The sequence below is a fragment of the Camellia sinensis genome, chromosome 1 (assembly GCF_055761805.1).
Source record: "Camellia sinensis isolate YWXY chromosome 1, ASM5576180v1, whole genome shotgun sequence".
Lineage (NCBI taxonomy): Eukaryota > Viridiplantae > Streptophyta > Magnoliopsida > Ericales > Theaceae > Camellia > Camellia sinensis.
Window position 1 is genome coordinate 16,933,816 of NC_138961.1, and position 24,037 is coordinate 16,957,852.

At 38.6% G+C, this 24,037-nt stretch overlaps 1 protein-coding gene across 1 annotated transcript; it reads right to left on the reverse strand.

Moving 5' to 3' along the window:
- Positions 1-650: 650 nt before the first annotated feature.
- On the reverse strand, positions 651-3,034 carry LOC114283310 (uncharacterized). The gene is made up of 4 exons (XM_082866439.1): positions 2,933-3,034; positions 2,140-2,198; positions 1,980-2,048; positions 651-1,799 (listed from the first exon to the last, which is right to left on the reverse strand). Exons 1-4 carry the CDS (start codon positions 3,020-3,022, stop codon positions 1,640-1,642), a joined length of 378 nt encoding a protein of 125 aa, XP_082722565.1. The 5' UTR covers positions 3,023-3,034; the 3' UTR covers positions 651-1,639.
- Between the last annotated feature and the right edge of the window lie 21,003 nt (positions 3,035-24,037).

The following is a 24,037-nucleotide window of genomic DNA, read 5'->3' on the forward strand; positions in this document are numbered from 1 at the left end:
GTCCTTTAAATTCGAAAACATCAGCAGAATATTCGCGCTAGTGGAGTTACAACGTGTATCATGTTTTGTCTTTTTTTTTCTTTTCTTTTTTTCTTTTTTTTTAAATGTTTTAAAAATACTTAAATTGTTAACAAATAAATCCAACAATACTAATAAAATCTGTGGGTAAATTACAAACGCATCCCCTCAGATTTATTTAAAATAAAAATTATTCTTTGTGATTTTACAAATTATATTGAGATGCTTCCAATTAGTCTCTGGTTTGAAGATTAACACTGCTGGAAATGAGGGTTTTAGCGGCGTTTAAAAAACGCCGCTATAGGTCTTAAAAACGCCAGCTAAACCTTTTGTGACGTTTTGCACAAGCGCCGAAGATGCGGCCGTCGCTATAACTTTGTGACGCTTTAGAAACGTCGCTATATTACTCTAGGCGGCGTTTTTAAAACGCCACTAAAAGTTCCACTATGGCATCACCATGCTATTTAGCGACCTTTTAAAACGTCGTCGTTCTCTTTTTGAAAAATCTAACCATTGATATAATATTTAGCAACGTTTTTAGAAACGCCGTGATAGCCTCTTTTTTTTAAAAAAAAAATTGTGCTAATTTTATATGATTGAACTAAAAAATCTGAAAAATAACACTGACATGAAATAATAACTCTCATTCAAATATCAAATACAACATTAGTTCACTTTCCCATTCAATTTAATATCCAATCACCATTAATCACAAAATAACATATTCACAAATCATGTTTTAACAAAGACATTAACCGAGAAAGAAGTGTTGAGCTATAATGATTGATCCAACTATACAAGAGATGGCAAATTACTACCAAGAAAATTATCCCCAACTCAAGATATCACCAAAGTAAGAGACTATTGAACTTTACTAGATTGCATTTCAAAAATCTATTCCTGCCTGTAACATAAATTTCAAGTTTGGATGAGTTAAATTCAAATTGATGAGAGAGTTCACTGTTAGTCTTCATTGGTCTACATACCTGCATCAGAACATAAATTACAATCAGATTCACCAAAATAAACATAAATTGAAGAATTTGTAAACTTAATTTTCTTAATCACTTGATTGCATTTATTTATTTTTAATTGTTTAATTTTTTTGGTCGAGGTGGTTAGAGTTTTGCTCCTGACACAAATCTATGATTTAAGTTACAACTTTACTCTTTCAATAGTATTTAAACAAAAACTAGGGCTAAAATTTTTGTTTTCATCCAGAATTGAAAAGAAGCTTTAAAAACAATTTAGGTTTTAACAGAAGGCTCTCTTTAAGGGATTTATTACATTTCTTTATTTATTATTTTTCCAAAAAAGACTAAAGCCCATCAATATAAACTTTAAGCCTATTGTTGGCAACTGTAATTGAGCTCTATATTCCCTTTCTTAATTGGAATCCCAATTTTGTGCATTAACAAACAAAAGTTCATATGCCAGAATCCTCTCCTTAAAGAGGACTTACAAAAATTTTGTTGTGTTACAGAAATTAGGCTATCAAATCCCAAGGATTTTAACAACAGCAAATTATTTTCGCAAGCCCATCAACATAAACTATAAGCCTACTGTTGGCAAGTCACCAACCAAAAAATGAAGGGGAAAACACTGACCAACCCACATACCCTTATCTCAAAATGCAATATTTATCACAATATTCAATAACATAACTAAAATGGCGATGACTCAAAGGAGAAGAAAAGGCAAAAGTGAACCTGCAAGAGAGTCCAAGCATGTTGCAATAACAGGGCAACCTTCCATGTTCAATAGAGAGAGCTTGAGCAAACCTGCAATGCACACAGAATAAGAGAGACTATTATTACAAAGAACTGCAACACTTGTTTGCTTTTCTTGTTGATAAATGAAAAGTGCTTTAATACACTATCGTAGAGAAAAACTATTCAGAAAACTATTCATGGAAATCACATCTGCTCTGCAACATATTCGAAGATAAAAAACTCACTCACTTAGAATGACCAAGGCAAAAGCTCTGTATCTCATGAGTTCCATCTAAAGGCTTCTTTGGAAACAGGGTAACATGTCACAAAATAACATTGTTGAAAACAGATTGAAATGGAATTTAATATTTAATAATTTATTTGTTTCAATGGGTAAGAATCGTCAATTACACGAATTTTAAAATCCCGATCAGCACTAATAATGAATCGTCCATCCGGTGAGAATTCCTGCAAGAACATAAAATTGTTTAGAAAAAGCTCAGCTTACAAGTAATGGTCATTCATGCATCCACACAAATGTAGCCCTAATTTCAAAGACTTTTATGTAATAACTCATAAGAATTTAACAATGTGTATAGGAGTAGAGAAAGAATACATATATATATATAAACCTCAAAAACATTGGCAGGAAAAATTGTAGAAAAAAGATAATGATAAAATCTATTATGTCCAATTTATTCCTGTTATTCATGGGAAAATGGAGGGAATAACCAATGATTCACCAAAAATAAAAAATAAAAAATAAAACTTAGCAGAAATGTCTAGGACAATAAACTGAAACATCTGATCCACAACTCTTGAGGACAAATCTACATAACCAAGTCTTGCACGTATAATGCGAAACTAATTAAGTTTTGTTTTGACAATCAAAAAACAAAAAAAAAAAAAAAAAGTTCCGTTTTTTAAGCATTATAATTATGATATGGTTTTTTAAGCATTATAATTATGCCAATTTCCACGCTAGAAGTTTTTTATTGCATTAAAAAATAAAAAATAAAAAATAAAAAAAAAATATTGTTCTGTCTAAGGAGACATTGCCATGAGGATCTTTAGGTTGTGGCATTTGAATGAAAGTTCTATTCAGATCAAGTTTGACCAAGACAGTCATAATTTCATGTTTACCAAGCACTATAAGCAGATTATGGAAGGTGATGCACCTTTAGTAACAGACAAAAAAATACCTCTATGGAAGTGTCCCTTCTCTCAGCTGCTGCAACAAGTGTTTCAATGTTCAAAGCAGAACCAAACCCTGTAGTAAATGAATGTTGCATGCCTACATAGATGGGATGCTCAAGAAATCAACACTAGAAAGGAAAAGTAAGGGATTTCATGGTGAAATGAGGATTTAATATCGAAAATGGCAAGCATGATAAAATAACTTACTTGAAGTAATTGCCCTGGAAGAATGTAGAAACCCAGAAGAAGAAGATAATACAGCTGCTGGAACGCCAGTTGCATTTTGTGATGAGATCATTTGTAAAGACCGAGAGACAATTGGAGGCAAAGAACATCTTAGATGTGTAAATTAAAATAAATAAATAAAACCAATAAAAGAGTAATTTTATTGAAAACAATACATACAATGCCTTCTAAGGATGTACAGACATCTATAAAGCTTACTTCAATCCAATTTATTCATTTTTGGAGACATTTTATTTTTTGGTAGATATTGTAGGAGTTACATTTTAGGGAAGGGATTTAGTTTTGGGGTTCTTGTGTCTAATTAATTTTTTTTTCTTTTGCTGTACAGGAGTGACACCCCCTTTGTGTCCATCTGATACAGTTCCGTACTTAGTCATAAAAAATAAAATACAATGTAATACCTTTTGAGGATTAGGATTATCACTCAAGGAAACATTTGAAGAATTCCCAGGGGGTAAAATTGGTTTTAAGAAAATGCCTGAAGTGGAATGTGCTTTATGCGTGTCACCGAGTAAACCTTGGTGTATTTGTTGCACTGGGAGGGAAAAAGGGAGTTGCTTCCCATGCTGTGAGGACCTAGGTCCCACTAACTGCCACAAGGAATCAGGCATCTAATGTAATAAAAACAAAAAATAAAAACAAAAACACGAATCGCTAGCGAATGCTTTGCTTAATAAACTAAAGCAGCTCAAGCACAGAAAATGAGAATACAGAACACAGAGGCACTATCTTCTAAAAGTAAGAATACATGCAACCAGACATATCCAAGGCAAAAAACTATACACAAAAATTGGGGTCACTGAAAACAACTTGGTACGGCATGGCAGACTCTAACTAATAGCACAAATACAAAGCAGCACTTTAAAGATCATTTAATCTTCTACATGCTCAAGAATTCCCCAATCCCAGTGTTTTTTAAGGCGAAAAGCGAACTGAGGCGACAAGGTCACCTAACGCCTAAGCGTGAGGCGACGAGGCGAGGCGAGGCGAGGGCTTCATTGAAGCGAGGCGACCAGAAATGAAATTTTTTTTTTTTTAAATAAATGGTATAGACAAAAATATAAATATTTTCAAGAACCATCATGCAGTTATCATTCCAAATACTAAATATTCACTCGACTTCGACATTAATTCTATCCAACAAGCAATTTAATGTTTCAGCATAAAGAAATTAAAAAACATATTTTAACAACATTAACGAATGTAAAGAAATTAAAATAGTTGAAATTAATTGAATCAAAATAATTAATTGAATTAAAATAATTAATCGAATAACTAGGAAATTAAAATAACCAACAAATTAATTGAATTAAATTAATTGAATTAAAATAAACAAATTAATTGAATTAATTGAATTAAACAAATTAATTGAATTAAACAAATTAATTGAATTAAAATAATTAATTGAATAATCAGGAAATTAATTGAATTAAATTAATTGAATTAAAATAATTAATTGAATAACAAGATATTAAAATAATCAGGAAATTAATTGAATTAATTGAAATTTTAACACAGAAGGAAAAAAATAATTGAATTAATTGAAAAAAATTAATTTTAAAATAATTGAATTAATTTTAAAAATTAATTTTTGCGAATTAAAAATTAATTTAAAAAAAAATGAATTAATTCGAAGTCGAACAGTGTTCGACAGTGCTCTTCTTCTTCAAGTCGAAGTCGAACAAAGAACAGGTGAAGTCGAACAGGTTCGACAGTGAACAAAGGAGAAAGGAAGAAGAAGAAGAAAGGAAGAAGAAGGTAGAAGAAGCAACTCACCACGTCCGAAGAAGGAAGAAGTAGACCCAGGCGATTCGACTTCGACAGAAGAAGACCAGAAGAAGCCCAGATGCTTCGATTCGACTTCGGCAGACGATGCACCCCAGCAAGTCGATCTAGGGTTTGGCTTCTTATTTCGTAATTAACTTTGTCGATCAAGGGCCCAGATGATTCGAACGAAGTCGGTCAAGGGCCCAGATGTTTGTTTCTGAGTCGCCTCGCCTCAGCACGCATGAAGCGCTGAAGGCTCGCCTCGCCTCGCTTAGTGCTTAGGCAAGCGCTTAGGCGAGCCTCTGATAACACTGGCCAATCCTAAAATGTATTTCAAGAAAAATTAACAACTTGATTGGAAACAAATTATTAAAGTGTGACGATAGTTTTGCAAGAATGAAGGTACGTAATGAGAACTAGTAACAGAATATCTAGAAATATGTTATAAGATTGGAATTCTGTAGAAAATTGTGTTACTCAAAGAACCAAAAGCATGTATCAAATGAGCTGACACGAAAAAAATATAAGGAAAAAAGAAAAGGATTAAGAAGTTTTTAACTAAAATAACAAAACTAAATAATATTTGACATTGCTAATAAAAATTAAAATATACCAAATAAATGAGTCAACAAAGAAGCTTCAAGTCAATTGATAATAAAAACAAGGAAATTCTAGTCAAAATAAATAAATAAAGAAAAAAAATCCAGTTTCGATCATTCATGTTGATAATGCAATGATTGCTGGTGTGCATCATATATTTGTTATAGAAGAAACCTCCCTGAATGTAGCAAGGCCACACACCATTTCAAGCATTAGCATACACTAAATGAGTATGTGTGTGATGAGAACCATCAATTTGATCCATTAATGTATATTAACTACAGTGACATGATCTGAGAATTGACCAAAAATATGTAAAGAAATATTTCTTTCCTGTGTAATAGGCATAGCAAAGAAATAATCTACAAAATCGAAGGGGGTGATGACTCACAACCGCCATCTGAGCTTGGCCATGACAAAGAGCTCCATGCGTTGAACTGTTTTGGGCTCGAACATGAATTTTGGTTCTAATACTTGTAAGTCTAACAAAAGAGGAGCTCTTGTTTCCTCCATTTTGGCAGCCAGAGACAAGCATGCCACCGATAGTAACTGCCACAGCCATCTTTTCCCCTCCTGTGTTGAATGATACTTGTTAATAATAAATAATAAATTTATTATTAAAATAAAATAAAATAAAAAACAAAGGAATTTGAATTTGGAGCCATGGATTAGTGTCTTCATTCAATGGTATGATTGATTTTGACCAACGCTATAAAAGCACGATATGTGTGTACTTATCATTTCATCTCTTAGATTAGCAACCACATTGACTTTTGTAACACAAGCATATGCGGTTTATTCAATTCAAGCGCTAGTTACCAACAAGAAGCTTGTTATAAAATTTATAATAAAAAAAAACACAATAAATTTTTTGAATTGATGACAAGTTAATATACGTTTGGGAGTGTTATGATTTTGCCTGGACGCATGTCACGATCTTCTAACTTGAAGTAGACAGACATGGTCCGACAATCTAAGTTTTGTACAACTGCTAACTTCTGAGTTCTGTTGGCTAATAATGTGTCTGAACCCAACGACTTCTCGTTGGATTCAAAAACACCTGTTTTCAGTAATTAATTCCAAAAACTGTTTTGGGCAACAATTCACAGAAAAAGTGATCCATGTTTCTCAAAATACCAAAACAGAAAACAAAAAACAGACAAACAGAGGTATGGTTACTAGTAAATGAAGAAGGAATTACCGGAAAAACATGAGAACAGAGGAATCGGTCCAAGTAGTTAACAGAAAGACAAGTTGTTTCATCTCTTAAATTATAGTAACCGTGCATCTAACAAGCAAAACACATTTTGTGAAATTGATTGCAAAACAGAGTAACAATTAGATATAGACACAAAATATGTTGTAATGTAATGTAATGTAATCTAAGCCATGCCAGACAATACCTTCAACATCCAGTCAATGGCATCGAGTCGTGCCTCGACAATCTCGAAAATTTAAGCCATGTCAGACAATACCTTCAACATCGAGTCGTGCCACCAATGGCATTCTTGGTGGGGATACTTCTATAAGTGCCACACCACATCCTATTAGTCAAGCATTAAATCAATTTAGAAGACAAACAGCAGAATCAATTAAAGGACATCAAATCATAAACTTTCAAGTGATAACTTGTGTAATAGGCATAGCATTCCGCCATGTGTTCACAAGGGGGCATCATTGTTATCAACTAATTCCATTCAAAAGATAATTCATCCACTAGGAAAGATCAGAAGTATCATCTTTTATAACCTAGATAGTCACCATGACAGGAAGTGAAAAACAAAAACATTTTTAAATATAAACATAATTAATTAGTGATTTTTAAAAGTAAGTTTCTTACATTCATTCAGAATATAAACATACATTTTAGAATTATCAACCTTGGACCAGCTATAAGGATTGAGATGTAATATGGGCAGTTCTCCGTGTCGTTTTCTTGCCTCGTAGTTTAATGGTCCTGCAAGGTTGCACAATAAACATTTTATACACATAACAAATTTTACTTGGCTGATGTAATATGTAAATCAAATGTGTTAGTAGTACAAGAACTCAAAAATGTCCAAACAACCCATTTCATGTATATCATGACAACATATTGCGGACAAAATAGTAACCCAATCAACCTTGTATTCTAAATAGAATTTAATTTCTCACACATTTGAAAAACAATTTTACAGTCTAATATTTGTGTACAGATACAATAAGTAAAGCTATTGTAACAACAGATAAGTTGAGAATTCCAAAATTGATGTGTTTCAAGAATGCAGTACCATGTTCATAAACAAACCCATCAAAGCTATAACACCCTGGCCCCCCATTAAGCCACAAAACGACCGGATCATTCGATGGCTGTCTTTCCGACTTGACAAAGTAGTAGAAGAGTTGTTTTGCAGGATTCTCATCTGTTGATACATACCTTCACATCACACCCAAAATCAAAACATTTCTAAGTTATGTTTGGAATTTGAATTTGTTGAGGAAAAAAAATGAATAATGGGGAAATAAAATTACTTGTACTTCTCGATTTTCTATGATAATCAAACCAAAGAAGAAGAAGAAAACCAATGAAATTGCAAGTCCTTTTAAGTGTGATGAATCAGAATCACACTATCATAAAAAATATAAAAAATATAAAAAAACATGGGTTAGGGTGGAAATGGAAAGAATCAAAGGAAAAGGAATGAAAGAAGAAGGCAAAGCGGTTGGGAGAAACTGGGAAATGATAACAAAGGGGAAAGAATCATCCACAACACATGAAATGAGAGGAGAGTGAAATTAAAGAAGACTTTAGTTTTTGGATTCATTCTTCCTTCCCTTTTAACACCCTGTTTTGGCATTTTGTAGGTTTTTTTTTTTTTTTTTGAAGCCTCCCTCCCTCCACACATGCAATGCAAACCTCTTCTATCTCATAGAGCAATGAAGAGAATATGTGAAATTCGATCAGAGAGATTGAGAAAGTAGATTTGATATTACCATAATAACAGATCGGAGAGACAGAGAGAGCAGATTTGATCGAATAGAGAGCAGATCTGAGAATAAGATCTACATCTCTACGTCGTTGAGCTTGCTTCCACTCACTGTTGGTAACGATCCAGATCCAACGCTGCTTGCTATCTTGTACGTGATCAGAGACATTAACACGGCACTCAAAACCCTAGAAAAATTGATTTGAAAAGAGAAAATACAAAACAGAAGAAAAGAAATTAGAAATCAACCATAAATCGTTAGTTTAAGCCATTAAAGTCTACAGATCTTGTGTGAATGTAGCAAATCCATATAAAAAAACTCTAACCTTGAGCCCTAGATCGACTTAGATAAGAGGGATTCAAACAATATTATAGACAAATGCTCAAATCAAGTGTAGAACAAGTATTTCCAGATCATACAACCAAAGAATCGATAGAGATCGAAGATCCAAGGCCTTGATTTCTCTCTCTGCCTCTCTCTCTCTCTCTCTCTCTCAAAAGCAACGCTGTGTTCTCTAAAGTCGCGCCTCTCTTTTGATTAGAGAAGTCCTGCCTCTTCAATCACAAGTAAATGTTATTTCACAATTGTTTTAATATTGGTGTACAAAACGACATGAGTAATTAAATTTGTTCAAAATGGAAAAAAGTATAGGAGATTTCACGTCGTTTTTCAAAAACGTCAGAAAAAAAAAACGTGGTGATAGCCTCTTTTTCTTGTAGTGTAATTTCTCTAAAAGTCTTGTGGGTGGAGTTGGTGTGTTTGCTTAGTTGGTGGGGAAGTTTGCTAGTAGACTTTGTTACAAAAGTAAAATCCTACCTTTTCCATACCTTGGCTTGCCTTTAGGTGCCAATCCAAGATTGAGGAAAACTTGGAGACCAATTATTGATAAGGTTAAGGCAAAATTGGCATCTTGGAAAAGGAAGCTGCTCTCATTTGGCAGGAGATTAACTCTCATTAAATCAGTCTTGTCTTGTCTTCCCACTTACTACCTTTCTATTTTTAAGATGCCCAGCTCGGTAACTAAAATTGTTGAAGGCTTGCAAGCATGTTTTTTGTCGGGGGGATCCGATTTGAAGAAGAAGATTCATCTAGTAAAATGGGATGAGGTGTCTAAACCTAAAGATCATGGTGGACTTGGGATTAGGAAAGTTTGAGATGTGAATGAATGTTTATTAGCTAAATGGTGGTGGGGGTATGGGGTTGAGCATAATGCCCTCTAGAAGAAAGTCATTTGTAGTAGGTATAAGCCAAATAGTGAGAGGTGGATGTCTGCCTTTAATGATACTGCTAATCTTTCTTTAATATAGGGGGTATTCTTAGTATTTCACAATCAACTCCTAACCTTTTGACCCTATTCCTGGAGAATACTTAGCTTGTGGTCGGAGATGGGTCTAGAGTGAGTTTCTGGGTTGATCATTGGCTTGGAAATCATTGTGTAAAGTTTAACTTCCCCAGACATTTTAGATTGTCAAATGATAAGGATATTTCTCTAAAGCTATTGGTTAAAAGAAAAGGTAGTTCAAGTGGTTGTAACCTTATTTTCCGAAGAGCTTTATTTGCTTGGGAGGTAGAGGATTTGGTTAGACGTTACACCATGCTGAACAAGTCTCTGATTCACACCTTTAATAGGGATGATCAGTGGAAGTGGTTCGCATGCTCATCAGGTAAGTTTAGCACTTCATCTTTTTATAATCTGATATTGTCTTCTGGCTTTGTGGGGGTAACTAAGATGCTGTGGTTTAATGTTTCTCCTCCAAAAGTTCAATTCCTCAGATGGTTGGCCTGGAAAGGGAAGTTAAAGACTTCGATTTTCCTTCATAGAATTGGTGTTTTGGACCATAATACTTCGGTCAGTTGTGTGTTTTGTAGATCTCATTTGGAAACAGTGTCTCATGTCATGCTCTGGTGCCCATTTGTTTGTCAAATTTGGTCTAATCTTTTGAATTGATGGGGGTTGCAGTGGGTTGTTCTTGCTACTATGGATGGTCTTCTTCAATGGTGGAGTGGTTTCAAGTGAAGAAAGCTTGTGAACAAAATCTGGAGAGCAATGCCTTTGGCAATTATGTGGTTAACATGGAGGTATAGAAATGATGTTGTGTTCAATGGGAAGCAAGCTATGTTGGGAAAGATTTGCGACTTGATTGAGTTGAGAATTATTTTTTGGGTAAAAGCTCACACAAAGGAGTGTCCGTACACAGTGCAGGACTTCATGTCCAACCTGTAACAGATTAGATACTAATGGGGTGAGGAAAGGTCGTAGTGGTGTTTGCTACTGGGTACTGGTAGTCATGTTATTAGGCTGGGTTTTTTTTGTTTCTTTGTTTGGTTTCTCGCCAAACTTGCAGTGCTAGCACATGATTGAGTGTTTAAGTCGGTGTCAACTTAGTTGGGATGGATTTGTAATGCTATGATGCTTGTTGCACTTACCAATTATTAATGTTTCGATGTTTTGATATAATGGCCTTCTTTCATCAATAAACTTTCGTTTTGCTGATCCCAAAAAAAAAAAAAAAAAATTCCCATTTCTTGAAGTTTATAATTTTGTAACAAATTGCCCCTTCTATTAATAGAATGGCATTCGAAAATGAATCCCTGACAATTTTCGGGCCAGGGACGATGATAGGTGCCTCTGCCCCGGCCCGTCCCCGTTTTGTCTCGAATTGAAATTACTATTATACCCTTATATATATATATATATGTGTGTGTGTGTGTGTGTGTGTGTGTGTGTGTGTGTTTCTCAAGGGATTATTGACTCATTTTAGAGATTTAGGTTCATAGGTTTACATTGCATTCTCTCTCATCTCTCTCTCTCTCTCTCTCTCTCTTCTCTCCTTTGTGTTTACATCGCCGCCGTCGCTCGCTCCTCCCTTACCGATGTCTTCCTTCTCCCTCACCGGCTCTCTCTCTTTCTTACGATGGATCGTTTCTCTCTCACACAGAGAATCTTGTCATCACGAGGCCCATCACGGCGGTATGTGTGTCTCTCTCTATCCTTATTCCTTTTTCTAGATACCATTTGATTTTTGTTAGGAAACAATTGCCTGATTTTTCTTGGTTTTTACGATATATATGTTGCGATTTGCTTGATTTTGTTTCAGATCTTTGTATTTTGAGAGAAGATAATAAATTTACTAAAAAAAATTTAAATTTTTTTTTGTTATATTGAGTGAATGTGGTAGTGATATCAAAATATAGATATTCCCTTTTTGTGTTAGCAGAGCAGTCCATGGAGCATCAATTGCTTTCGAAAGGTTTGATTCTTGTAGTATTTGAATTTATTGTTCTGGTTGTTTTGGGTTTTGAGAAGATGATAAACTTACTAAAATTTAAAATAATAATAAATAAATAAATAAATTGTTGTATTGAGTGGATGTGGTAGTGATTATCAAAATATAGATTTTCCCTTTTTGTGTCCATGGAGCATCAATTGCCTTTTTAAAGTTTGATTCTAATAGTATTTGAATTTATTGTTCTGGTTGTTTTAGGTTTTGAAAAGATGATAAATTTACTAAAATTTAAAAATAAAAAAAAAATAAAAAAAAGGTTGGGGATTTTTTGGGGTCAGGAAAACCCGATCCCCATTAGGAGAAGAGGCAGAGGGTGATGGGCTTTCCATTGGAGATCAGGGGCAGGGACAGAAAATTTTATACCTTCGGAGATTGGGGATGGGGAGTGTAATGCCTGACCCCGCCCCGATCTGTTGTCATTCCTAATCTAGATCTAATAACAAAATTGAAGAGAGAGAGAGAGATATATCAAATGGAAGATCTGATCTGAGTTACCATTGGAAGAAGCATTGGCACTTTTCTTTCTTCAAATGCTTTTTTCTTCGATATTTTAGAATGCTTCTCGAAGATTTGTCGGATCTTTTCTTCTCCATTGTGTTCTCGGCGCCCAAACCGTGAGTGTAGTCGGGATGGGGCAAATGATCTGACTTTTATTAATAAATAAAAAAAAATTAAAAATTGAATCAATTCAATTTTCATGAGTTCAATTAATTAGGTTACAAAGAGGTATGAATTGATTTTGGATCTAAAATGTGTTTGGTTTCATTTTTAGAATTTGTTTTCAAAAGCAAAAAAAATTAAAAAGTTAAAAATTAATCCAATGAAAAAAATAAAAAAATAAAATATATTTATCACTTTTATATAAACTGAGATTAACGGTTTGACTTCTTGTTAAATTAATATAAGTCAAGTTACTAAAACTTCCCACATAGATATAAGTGCTAGATTGCTCAAATCCCACATAGATATGTTACTAAAACTTCAAGTTTCAACATTAAAAAGAAGGATCATATTGCACAAATTATAAACTTCATGTGCAATGATCAGATGGAACTCCAACAACCAACATATCAAGGCTCAAGAAGTAATACAAAAAAAAAATGCACTCCATGTTATTGCATTTTTCAAAACAAAAAAAAAAAAAAAAAATCCTATATTCTCACACTTCATTCTTGTCTCTCGTTAATGATTTGAACTCTTGGGGCAGTCTGAAGGATCACCCACCATAAAGCATCCCATAAACTGGCTTCATTTGCTTCATCAGAACTACGCTCAGGACAGTGCCCATGGCCAAAACAATAAAGGTAAGCCTAAAACAATTTGGATCTCTGGGGACATAATTTTTGAATAGCAACACGTGGCCGAGGTGGCACCGACGTGTTAGCCGAGGTGGCACGTGTCCTGATCATGACGCCGAGATTATCTCGACTAAGCCGAGATTATCTCCGAAGATACCGGAATCCGGAATAAGCGGATAAGGGACAAGAGTCCAAGAATTGTGGAGGATTTCAGTCTGGATAAAGATAAGACTCTTACAGAGTTTTATCCCAATCCTACTAGGAGTCCAAGATTAGCAGTAATCTAGAGTCCATTGAAGCCAGGCTTCTATTGGAACTAGGTTTGTGTTGGCTATAAAAGGGAGGCACCCTCATGGGTCTAAGATACGTTTTTTATATTCTAAATAGTGAGTCAAGCACTTTTGCTATCTTTGAGAGATAACTGAATTGATCGTCGGAGTGCCCCCGGGTAGACGAACCGCCGCTGGAATCTCTTCTTTCTGTGACAGGTCGTTCGGGCTTAATCTATTCTGCCGGTGCTCTCCAGCTGAATACTAAGTTGGCAGTGTGGTCAGAAATCTACTCACACAATTTGGCGTCGTCTGTGGGAAAGACAGGAGAATAGATGGCCAACGACGGACAGAAAGAGAAGGTTGGGAATGACATTCCTACTGGGAGTGGGAAACCTATTGACCTTGATGTCAACAAAGACAACTGTAATGAAGAGAATCGTGATAAGAATCACAGAGAAAAAGATGTCGGCAAGGAAGGCAGCCTAACAAAGAAATCGGACCAAGGCGGGTATTATAACGAGGACGACCTCCAGGTATGGAAAGATAAATGCCTACGGAGGGATGGCAAGATGAAGGAACAGGCAAACAAACTAGCAGACCTACAATCGGTTGTCAATTTCATGATGCAGAACAATGTCATGCAACCATCGTTTCCGTTACAAGAGACGCCGATTCCAGCGGCCAAAAAAGATGTCTAGACAGAAAGACAGAGGACAATTCCTACGACTCCTCAGCACTATAGGACCAAGGAACACTCTCACTGGCCTTCAAGGGAGGTCGGGTGAGGAGAATCAAGAAGGGGAGATTCATGGAGGACGCATCGCACCAAGGAAGCTGACCCCAACGAACATCGGCATGTTCAGGGGAAGGAGCTGTGTTTTGATGCAACTAATGGAGAGAGGTCCAAAAGGACTCACAATGATACTGGGAGTAGCACACCAAAAAGCCTAAAATCCATAGATAACCGAGCTCCTGGACGAACCAAGGAGGATCTGAGGGGTTACCTCCAAAGGAAGCAACAAGATGCCGAGGTAACCTCTCCGGTCAAGCTGGGAACACCGTTCTCGGTGGAGTTGGAAAAATTTAAAGCCCCGAAAAGGTTCAATATGCCGAGGTTGCAAATATACGACGGTAAGTCAGACCTTAACTTTCACGTCGGCTTGTATCTAACCTCAATGGCGTTATACACCAGGAACAAACCGTTGCTCTGCAAGGTGTTCCCCTCATCCTTTGAGGAGATCGCATCAGACTGGTTTCACAAGTTGCTGAAAGGAACTGTGAAAAGTTGGGAAGGTCTGGCTGAAATGTTTGTGGCCAGGTTCATGACAAACAAACTACAGCCATTAAGGGTGGACGCCCTGATGGCTCTGAGAATTGGCGAGGTTGAAAGCCTTAGAGCCTATGCCAAAAGATATTTTGAGGTATTTAACCGAATACCAGGATGCAACCAGGAGGTGGCGGTCGTGTCTTTTAAGAACGGCCTGAAAGATGATTGTCTGCTTCGAAAGTCATTGGCAAAGACATTGCCAAAACGTATGGAGGAACTTATGGCCAGGATAGAAAAATATGCTAGGGCCGAGGAGGACACGTCGGGAACGAAGGCGTCAAAACAAGAGAAGAAGAGCAGCTCGCTGAAATGAGGCCGAGGTGATGGTGGATACAATAAACCAGAGACAGGACTGAGGGCCACACAAGCAGTCACTATCGTATTCCAGATTCCGATCTACAAAGTCCTAGAGAGGATCAGAAACCAACCATATTATAGGGCACCAGAGAAGGCTCCTGGCAAGTTTATGGGACGAAGCCTGGGAAAGCACTGAGCCTACCACAATGAGAATGGGCATCTGACTCAGGAGTGTAGAGCCCTAAAGACACACCTAGAAGACCTGGTAAGACAAGGTCATCTAAGAGACCTGGTAGATGAGACCAGGACAAGAGAAGAGCAAGCAAGACTGCCCCAGGCACTAGCAGCACCGCCACCCCCAGCACCGCAACCGCAAGCAGGCGGACCTCGAGTGATCAATGTGATTCACTCGAAGGTCAATGAGAACGAAATCCGTTGGGAGACTCAGAAGGTGAAGCACTTACAACATGTATATCAGCTCCGTCAGAAAAAGACCTAGGGCAGGCGAGTGCCAAGGACCAGTGGTGTCCTTTACAAAAATTACCTAGAGATGGTGCAGTATCCACATAACGATGCTTTGGTAGTATCCCTCTAGATTGGAGAGTGCCAAGTGAAGCGCATCTTAATCGACCAGGGCAGCTCTTGTGACATCATGTATATCAGATGTTATAAGGAGCTTGGCCTTCATCAAGACGATCTGGAGCAATCCAATGGTCCTATGGTCGGGTTCAATGGAACGCTGACATGGCCCTTGGGAGCAGTAAGTTCGGAGGTGCAGGCTGGCACCAAGAAGATTAAAACTGAGTTCACTGTAATTGACACTCTCTCACCTTATAATGCTATCCTGGGAAGGCCATGGCTGCATCCAATGGGGGCTGTTCCCTCAACCTTGCACTAGCTATTGCGGTTCCCAACAGAGCATGGAATTGAGGAGGTTAAGAGGGATCAACTGTAGGCAAAGAATTGCCCCATGGCAGCAATGAAATCTACCTGCAACATACAAGAAGCAGAAACATCAGAGATCCAGGACGAGGACCTGAAAGTCCTAGAAGACGTCGGCAAAGAGCCAGTCGAGAAAAGTGAGGAAGCCCTGAAGAAAATTTTTGTCTAGCAAGGGGATAAAGAACGCTTCTGCCTTCTTCGCTCGGGCTTAGCCGAGGAAGAGAAAAAAGAGCTAGAGGCATTCCTAAAAGCAAACTTGGAGGTGTTTGCATAGATGCCATACGAGATGCCTGGCATTGACCCTGAGGTCACATGCCACAGACTGAATGTAGACAGGTCGGCCAAGCCTGTCATCCAGCGAGCAAGGAGGCCGACACTTATGCATGTTGAGGTAGTAGAAGAGGAAGTGGATAGACTTTTGGAGGCCAGAGCCATTTGAGAGGTAAATTACCTAACATGGCTATCAAACACAGTGGTTGTGAAGAAAAATAATGGTAAGTGGAGGGTACGCGTGGACTTCACCAGCCTGAACAAGGCTTGTCCCAAAGATAGTTTCCCATTACCCAAGATTGACCGATTGGTAGATGCCACTTCAGGGCATGGAAGGATGAGCTTCCTAGATGCCTACAAGGGGTACCATCAGATAGCCATGTACCCCCTAGATGAGAAGAAGACTGTATTTATCACCCCAAAAGGGCTATACTGCTACAAAGTGATGCCTTTTGGGTTAAAAATTGCAGGAGTAACCTACCAAAGATTGGTGACTAAGATGTTTGGACATCTAATTGGCTAAACTGTGGAAGTATATATAGATAACATGGTCGTGAAGACCAAGGAACCTGAGGGTCATCTGGAAGACTTAAAGGCATTCTTTGACATCCTTAAAACATATCAGCTCTGACTTAATGCATCGAAGTATGCATTTGGAGTTGGGTCTTGTAAGTTCTTAGGATATCTGGTAACCAGAAGGGGCATTGAGGCAAGCCCAGATCAGATCAAAGCCATCTTAGAACTGAAGAGCCCGATATCGGCAAAACAAGTGCAGATGTTGACTGGAAGGGCTGCAGCCCTGAATAGGTTCATAAGCAGAAGCTCTGACAAGTGCAAACCTTTCTTCAGCTTAGTAAAGAAAGCCACAGACTTCTTATGGACCGAAGAATACGAAGTCGCCTTGGCCGACTTGAAGAAGTATTTGACCATAGCTCCAGTTCTCTCAAATCCAGTACATGGAGAGGAGCTGTTCTTATACTTGGCAGTTTCAAATCATGGAGTAAGTGCAGTAATAGTCAGAGAAGAAAAGAGAGAGAGCAAAATGTAGTTTACTACGTGAGTAAAACCCTGGAAAATGCAGAGACCAAATACCTACCCTTAGAAAAGTTAACACTGGCTTTAGTAATGGCTTCCAAGAAGCTGAATCACTACTTTCAAGCCCACAAAATTGTGGTGTTAACTGAACATCCTTTGAAGTCCTTGTTACAGCAGGCAGATTTAACAAGAAGAATAACCAGATGGGCAGTAATGTTGGGAAAATATGACCTAGAATTTAGACCCAAAACAGCAATCAAAGGCCAAGTCTTAGCCGACTTCGTGGCCGAGTTCACACCAGATGCCGTCATATATCGGGCTCCGTTGAGCCGAGGTATACAACGTCGATGTGAGCAAAGAAAAACCCAACGGGGGACTGCAGAACAAAGAAAGGAAAAGAAACTCAGGCCTTGCAGTATTTACATCGATGACTCCTTTCGACTGTTTGTTGATGGAAGTTCAAACCGACAAGGAACGGGAGCAGGAGTAGTGCTAGTATCTCCAGATGGGTAGATACTGGAGCAATCCATTCGTTTGGGGTTTAAGGCCCCAAACAATGAAGCAGAGTATGAAGCACTAATCGTAGGATTAAAGCTGGCAGCAGCTATGGAAGCCGACAAAGTAATAGTCTTCTGTGACTCCCAGCTTATAGTCAACCAAGCAACAGGGGAATATGCAACCTGAGATGAAAGGATGTTGGTCTCTACAAAGGAAGTGGGCAGACTGATAGCCTTATTCCATAATTGCCGACTACAGCAAGTTAGCTGAGAAGACAACAGTCATGCGGATGCTCTGGCCAACCTAGCTAGTGCAATGAAACCTGGAGAGGCGAGAACGATAATGGTTGACTACTTTTCAGGCCCAAGCATAGAAAAACTAAACACAGAGCGTGAAGCAATGTGTGGAGATGGGACCAAGTTGGATGGATGTAATAATAGTATTCCTTAGAGATGGGAAGCTGCCAGACGATCGTAAAGAGGCGCACAAGGTCAGACTGAAGTCGGCAAGATTCAGTTTGACAGCAGAAGGACATCTCTACAGAAGATCTTTTACTGGACCCCTGCTGAGGTGTGTGCATCCTGCATTAGTTGAAGATTTTTGTACGAGATATATGAAGGAGTATGTGGAAGCCACGCTGGGGGCAGGTCACTTGCTCATAGGGCCATTACTCAGGGGTACGGGTAGCCCTACATGCAGAGAGATACTGAAGCCTATGTCAAGAGGTATGAGAAGTGCTAAAGGTGTGCACCTTTGATACACCAACCAGCAGCAGACTCGAACCCAGTGTCCAGCCCTTGGCCATTTGCCCAATGGGGCATGGATCTTGTTGGGCAATTGCCTCAAGCAAATGGACAAAGGAAGTACCTGCTGGTGGCAACAGATTACTTCACCAAGTGGGTAGAAGCTGAACCCCTTGCAAAAATTCGGGATGTCGATGTGAAGAACTTCATATGGAAGAACATCATCACCAAGTTTGGGATCCTAAGGGCAATAATAGCAGACAATGATACACAGTTTGATAGTAAGCTAATCAAGAACTTCTGTGCAAAGTACAAGATCAAGAATTACTATTCCACCCAAAGTTTTCCTCAAAACAATGGACAAGCAGAAGCATCCAACAAAGTCATCTTGGATGGGATTAAGAAGAGGCTGCAAGCAGCAAAAGGAAAATGGGTGGATGAGTTGCCCAGTGTACTCTGGGCATATTGTACTACGCTGAGAAGATCAACTGGGGAATCCCCATTTTCCATGGTTTATGGCACAGAGGCAGTAATTTCATTGGAGGTCGACATCCCAGGGATCAGAACCCAGGGAGTAGAAAATGGGACCAATGAGGCATTCCTGGCCCAAGATCTGGATCTGCTAGAAGAAAGAAAGAAGAAAATAGCAATTCAGCTGGGGGCATACCAGCAGTAGCTTGCCATGGCTTATGATAAGAAGGTCAACCCACGAGAGTTCCAAGTTGGTGACCTCGTCCTGAGAAAGGTCGTCGGCAATAAGAAGTATAGCGATCCCGGGTTTACCCTTGTTGTACAGTGATCCGGACATGTGTCCGTGGATGTTGGTAGTTGTTTATTATCTTGTTTGCATCCTCTTTACTTTGTTTATTGAGTTATAGGATGTGTTGGGCAGGTTTGTTACAGGTTGGTTGTGTTTGGGAGCCTAGTGTTGCTGCCCAGATTTTTGGACTTTCGCTCGAGCGAGGAGTTGGTTGCTTGAGCGAGAGCTGAGTTTGTGTCTGGTGGATCGAGCCAGAGTGGCTTCGCTCGAGCGAGCGATTGCGTCTGGTTCTGGACCTGAGAGTTACATTTCTTGGCTCGAGCGGTCTGGTTTGTTCTTCGCTCGAGCGAGAGGTATGTCGCTCGAGCGTGCTTCTGGTTGCAGACCTGAGGGTTTGAGTTGTTGGCTCGAGCGAGCGTTCTTTCGCTCGAGCGCACTTTTGAGTTTTTGGCTCGAGCGAGAACTTCTTGGCTCGAGTGAGAGTTTTCTGTGTCTGGTCGCTCGGGCAACGAAGTCTTCGCTCGAGCGAGCGTGTTTTATATCAGCGGACAGTAGCGTTTTTGAACATCACTTTTTCACTTTCCTTTTGATCAAACCCTAGATCCGAGACCCTCTCTCTCTAAACTTACACTCTCTCTAAGAATTGATCTCCCTAGAGTGTGAATCTAGCCTAGGGTCTTTGTTAAAAAGATAGAGGGCATTGAGAGCTTTGTTTTAATGTGAAAAAGTTGGGATTTGGAACACGTTGATCTTCGAGTCTTCATCTCCTTTTTGGCTCAAACTTCGAGGTAGGGATATCCTACTCCTCTCTATGGATTTTATTTTTAAATTTTAGTATTTTGAGACGTTGGGGTTGGTTTGGTAATTTGTGAAAGTTTGGGGCTTTTGTGAAATTTTACAAAAGTTGGGGTTTTATTCATAATATACCTAGATGCATGTTTGGCATAGAGAAATGGAATAAATGTTGAATCATTGATGAAAATGGGACCTAAGGGTTGAAATGGTAATTATGGATAACGACCTAATTACATTGTTTGATTAATTGGGATAATTAATTGTGAGAAATGAGGAAATGAAATGTTGATTGAATATCCATTGTGCATTTATTTTCTGTTTAGAGATAACTGCTTTGGGCTATCGGTGGAGAATAGTCGTGATTGTTGTAGACAATGCATGATGATTAGGCAAACGGAAACTAATCAATGGAATGTGTCATGGAATTTGACGGTTGATAGAATACATTAATTGTATGTATTGAGTGATTGTATATAGAACCAATGTGTTTGTATACGTTGTGTGTAGAGGAGGAGATGGGGGATGTACTCCGCGGTTTAGGGGAAGATGGGGGATGTACCTCTAAACCGGATAGTGTTGGGAGAAGATAGGGGATGAACTCCGTAGATACAGCTCATATGCTTGTCTAGAGAAGTGAAGATAGAGCTTATATGCTTATCTTTGTGAAGTGTGGATATAGCCCATATGCTTATCTGTGAATATGGGATATTGTTGTTATACATATCTGTTGAGAATGTGGATACAGCTTATGTGCTTATCTGTGAATGTGGGATATAGTTTTTATACATATCTGTTGAGAATGTGGATAGAGCTTATATGTCTATCTGTTGAAAAAGGGAAAATGAAAAGTAACTTGGACTCATAAGTCGTATGACATAAATATGTGATTTATGTGAATGTATCTGTGTTGGCCATCTATCAATTGCTAAACTTTTAGTCATTGTTCATGGTTGGTTTAGTGTATTTCTACTGGGCTGTGGCTCACCCTATATGGGAATATCATTTTCAGGTACTGGTAGCATGCCACCTCCAAGGACATAGCTTGGGAGGCTAGAGGCGGACATACTTTTGTCGTTTTTACTTTGGATGTATTACATGTAAATTCAAGCCAAGGGCTTAATGTGTAATGAGTTAGTACTCTTTTGTTGTAACCAAGTGTTAACTTGGAAAGCTGTAAGCCCTTAGGGCATTTGCTTTTGTTGTTAACATGTAATACTTATGTAATGGAATTCTGATAAATAGAAGAATGTGGTACTTTTACATATCAACGCATGTCTTATTTGATGGGATTAATGTTATTATTTTGAGGGCATTACAAGAAAGATCCCAGAGAGGGCAAGCTTGGCCCAAATTGGGAGGGACTCTATTGAATCATCTCGGTCTTAGGCAATGGGGCATATCGGCTTGAAGACAGTGAAGGCAAAGAGTTGCCAAGACCTTGGAATACTTACAATCTGAAGTTTTTCTATCACTAGATTTTCTTATTTTTTAAAAGGTTTCTTTTGTTTTGTTATTAGCCAAAGTATTAATAAAGTTTTAGCTTGATTTTTTAAACTTGTGTGTTGTGACTAACCAGATACTTGGCGATGTTTCTAATGGAAACATGACGAATAACTTAGACTTATTATATGGCAGAGCTCCTACTTGCATATAATAGAGTTGAACTAAGTTTGCGATGTTTCTGATGGAAACATGACGAATAACTTAGACTTATTATATGGCAGAGTTTCTACTTGCATATAATAGAGTTGAACTAAATTGGCGATGTTTCTGATTGAAACATGATGAATAACTTAGACTTATTATATGACAGAGTTTCTACTTGCATATAATAGAGTTGAACTAAGTTTGCGATGTTTCTAATTGAAACATGATGAATAACTTAGAATTATTATATGACAGAGTTCCTACTTACATATAATAGAGTTGAACTAAGTTGAATCAACTTGAACTTGCCATATCGGCAGAGTCAAACACAGAATGGAGCTAAGTGCATGTCAGATTAACAAAGAAACCGAGGTTGGTAACCTTGGCCAGTCTTTGTCTAAATTTGACCTTGGCGACAAGGTCAAAGCCACATGCTTAATGAGAACCCAAGTGGAACTTAAGTTCACATTAGAGGGCAGAGGGCTGGAGAATGATGCTTGGGAGTTGGAATTTACAAGCAAAAGATGGGTTAACACTTGTTGAAATTTTGTGAAAAATTTACAAGTTGAAGTTAAGCCGAGGTTATGATTAAGGAAGATGGTTTAACACTTGTTGAAATTTTGAGAAAAATTTACAAGTTGAAGTTAAGCCGAGGTTATGTTAAAGGAAGATGGTTTAACACTTGTTGAAATTTTGAGAAAAATTTACAAGTTGAAGTTAACCCAAGATTATGTTGCAATAATAGAAGACAGAGGTCTTGAGTGAAATGGCAAGTAGTAAATAACACTTGTGAAAATAGTATGAATATTTTCAAGTGTTAGGTCAGAGCCAAAATAAGCTGTTAGTGGGAATAGCCGAAGTATTCCACACCGAGAAGATTACACAGTTAAGATGTATGTTGAAAACATGGAAATTATTCCAAGTACAGAATCATACAAGACAGTAAAAGGAAGACAAACATTCAATCACATTAAAATAAGAAATTAGAGAATGCATTCAGATAAGAAAAGAAGGCACTTCGGCCTGACATTAAAGAGTAATTGTTCAGATTACAAAAGTGGCACGTCGGCCAAATTAAAGCCTACATTGTTTCAAAAGTAAGAAAAAGTACAAGAAATAAAGAAACTAGACTATTCAACGTCATTAGCTGGTTGGGTTTGAGGCTCAGAGGACATTTGGGAACTCTTCTCGGCAACCTTCTCAGCCGCGAGCTCGACATCGATCTCTTTGAGAGTCTGGTCGACACTCTTGTCGGCGATAGGCACGTCCAATGTTGTCTTCTCATGAGTGGTATCTTTGGAGACCTCACCCTCTTCATCTTGAGACAAGTCCACGGCTTGCTCATTCAGAGTAGGGGACTTGGCCCCAGCAGCTTCCTTTTTCTTCCTGACCAAAGTTTCCTTCTCGGACTCAGAATCGTCATCGAATTGGCTTGGAGTAGGAGGGAATGGCAGGGGGAGGTCGCCAGCATTCTTGAGGGGGGAGTCGTCTGGGACACCCAGCTTTTTGAGGGCAGCCATCCAACCAAGGCTGAAACCCTTGCTGCATGCTTGCTTCACTTGTTTTTTTGTAGTCCTCCATGACGCCGGCCGCCCCTTCGGCGTACGCCTTCTCATCGACGGCCTTGATCTCAGCCTCTTTTATGGCCAAGGCATCTTGAAGCTCTTTTTGGGCCTCAACCATCTTTTCCTCGGCCTCTTTCTTTTCGGCCGCGAGGACTTTGGCAATGGCCTCTACAGCGTCAGCTTTCTCCTCGGCCTCGTCCTGAGCTTTCTTGGCTGCCTCGGCCCGATCTATCAAGGCCTTCATTTTGCCCTCGGCCTTGTTATGGGACTTGGACAAATTGGCAGCCTCCTTTGTCTTTTGGACCAACTCCTTCTTAATGTCAAAAGCTTGCATCGTGAAGGAGTGGCCATGCTGGATCGCCTAAAAGAAATGGAAAAACCAAATGTTAGTAAAAATTCTGCAAGTATAGGAAAAACAGAAAGTGGAGAGTGTCAAGTGATGGGGGCTTACCTGCACGGAGTACTGCAACATCAAGGCAAAATTTTCGTACTCGCTCATCGTAGCATTGCATTCGAGATCGTTTGGAAGTAACAAAGCGGTAGAGAGGGCAACGCCGACTTCAATGTCATCGGCATTATCGCTAGCTCTAGCCGGCTTGTCCTCAATGGTAACGGGGGGAGTCTAGGGGGCATTAGATTTCAGAGAGCCCGAGGTTATGGCTGACTCAGACCTCGGTCTATTCGACCGAGTTGATTGGGATGGTTTAGCCTCAGCGGGCCTTTTCTTGGCAGCGGAGGGGGTTTTCTCACTCTCGGCCAATTTTGAAATTGGCAAGGTGTCCTCAGTGTCAATC

Excerpts from the sequence above, each read along its gene's own strand:
- LOC114283310 (XM_082866439.1), bottom strand. The coding sequence starts at position 3,022 with ATGCAACATTCATTTACTACAGGGTTTGGTTCTGCTTTGAACATTGAA. Across the intron at positions 2,049-2,139 it reads CGGGATTTTAAAATTCGTGT|TACCCTGTTTCCAAAGAAGC; the intron begins AATTGACGATTC and ends TTTGTGACATGT. Across the intron at positions 1,800-1,979 it reads TTTTGCCTTGGTCATTCTAA|GTTTGCTCAAGCTCTCTCTA; the intron begins GTGAGTGAGTTT and ends TGTGCATTGCAG.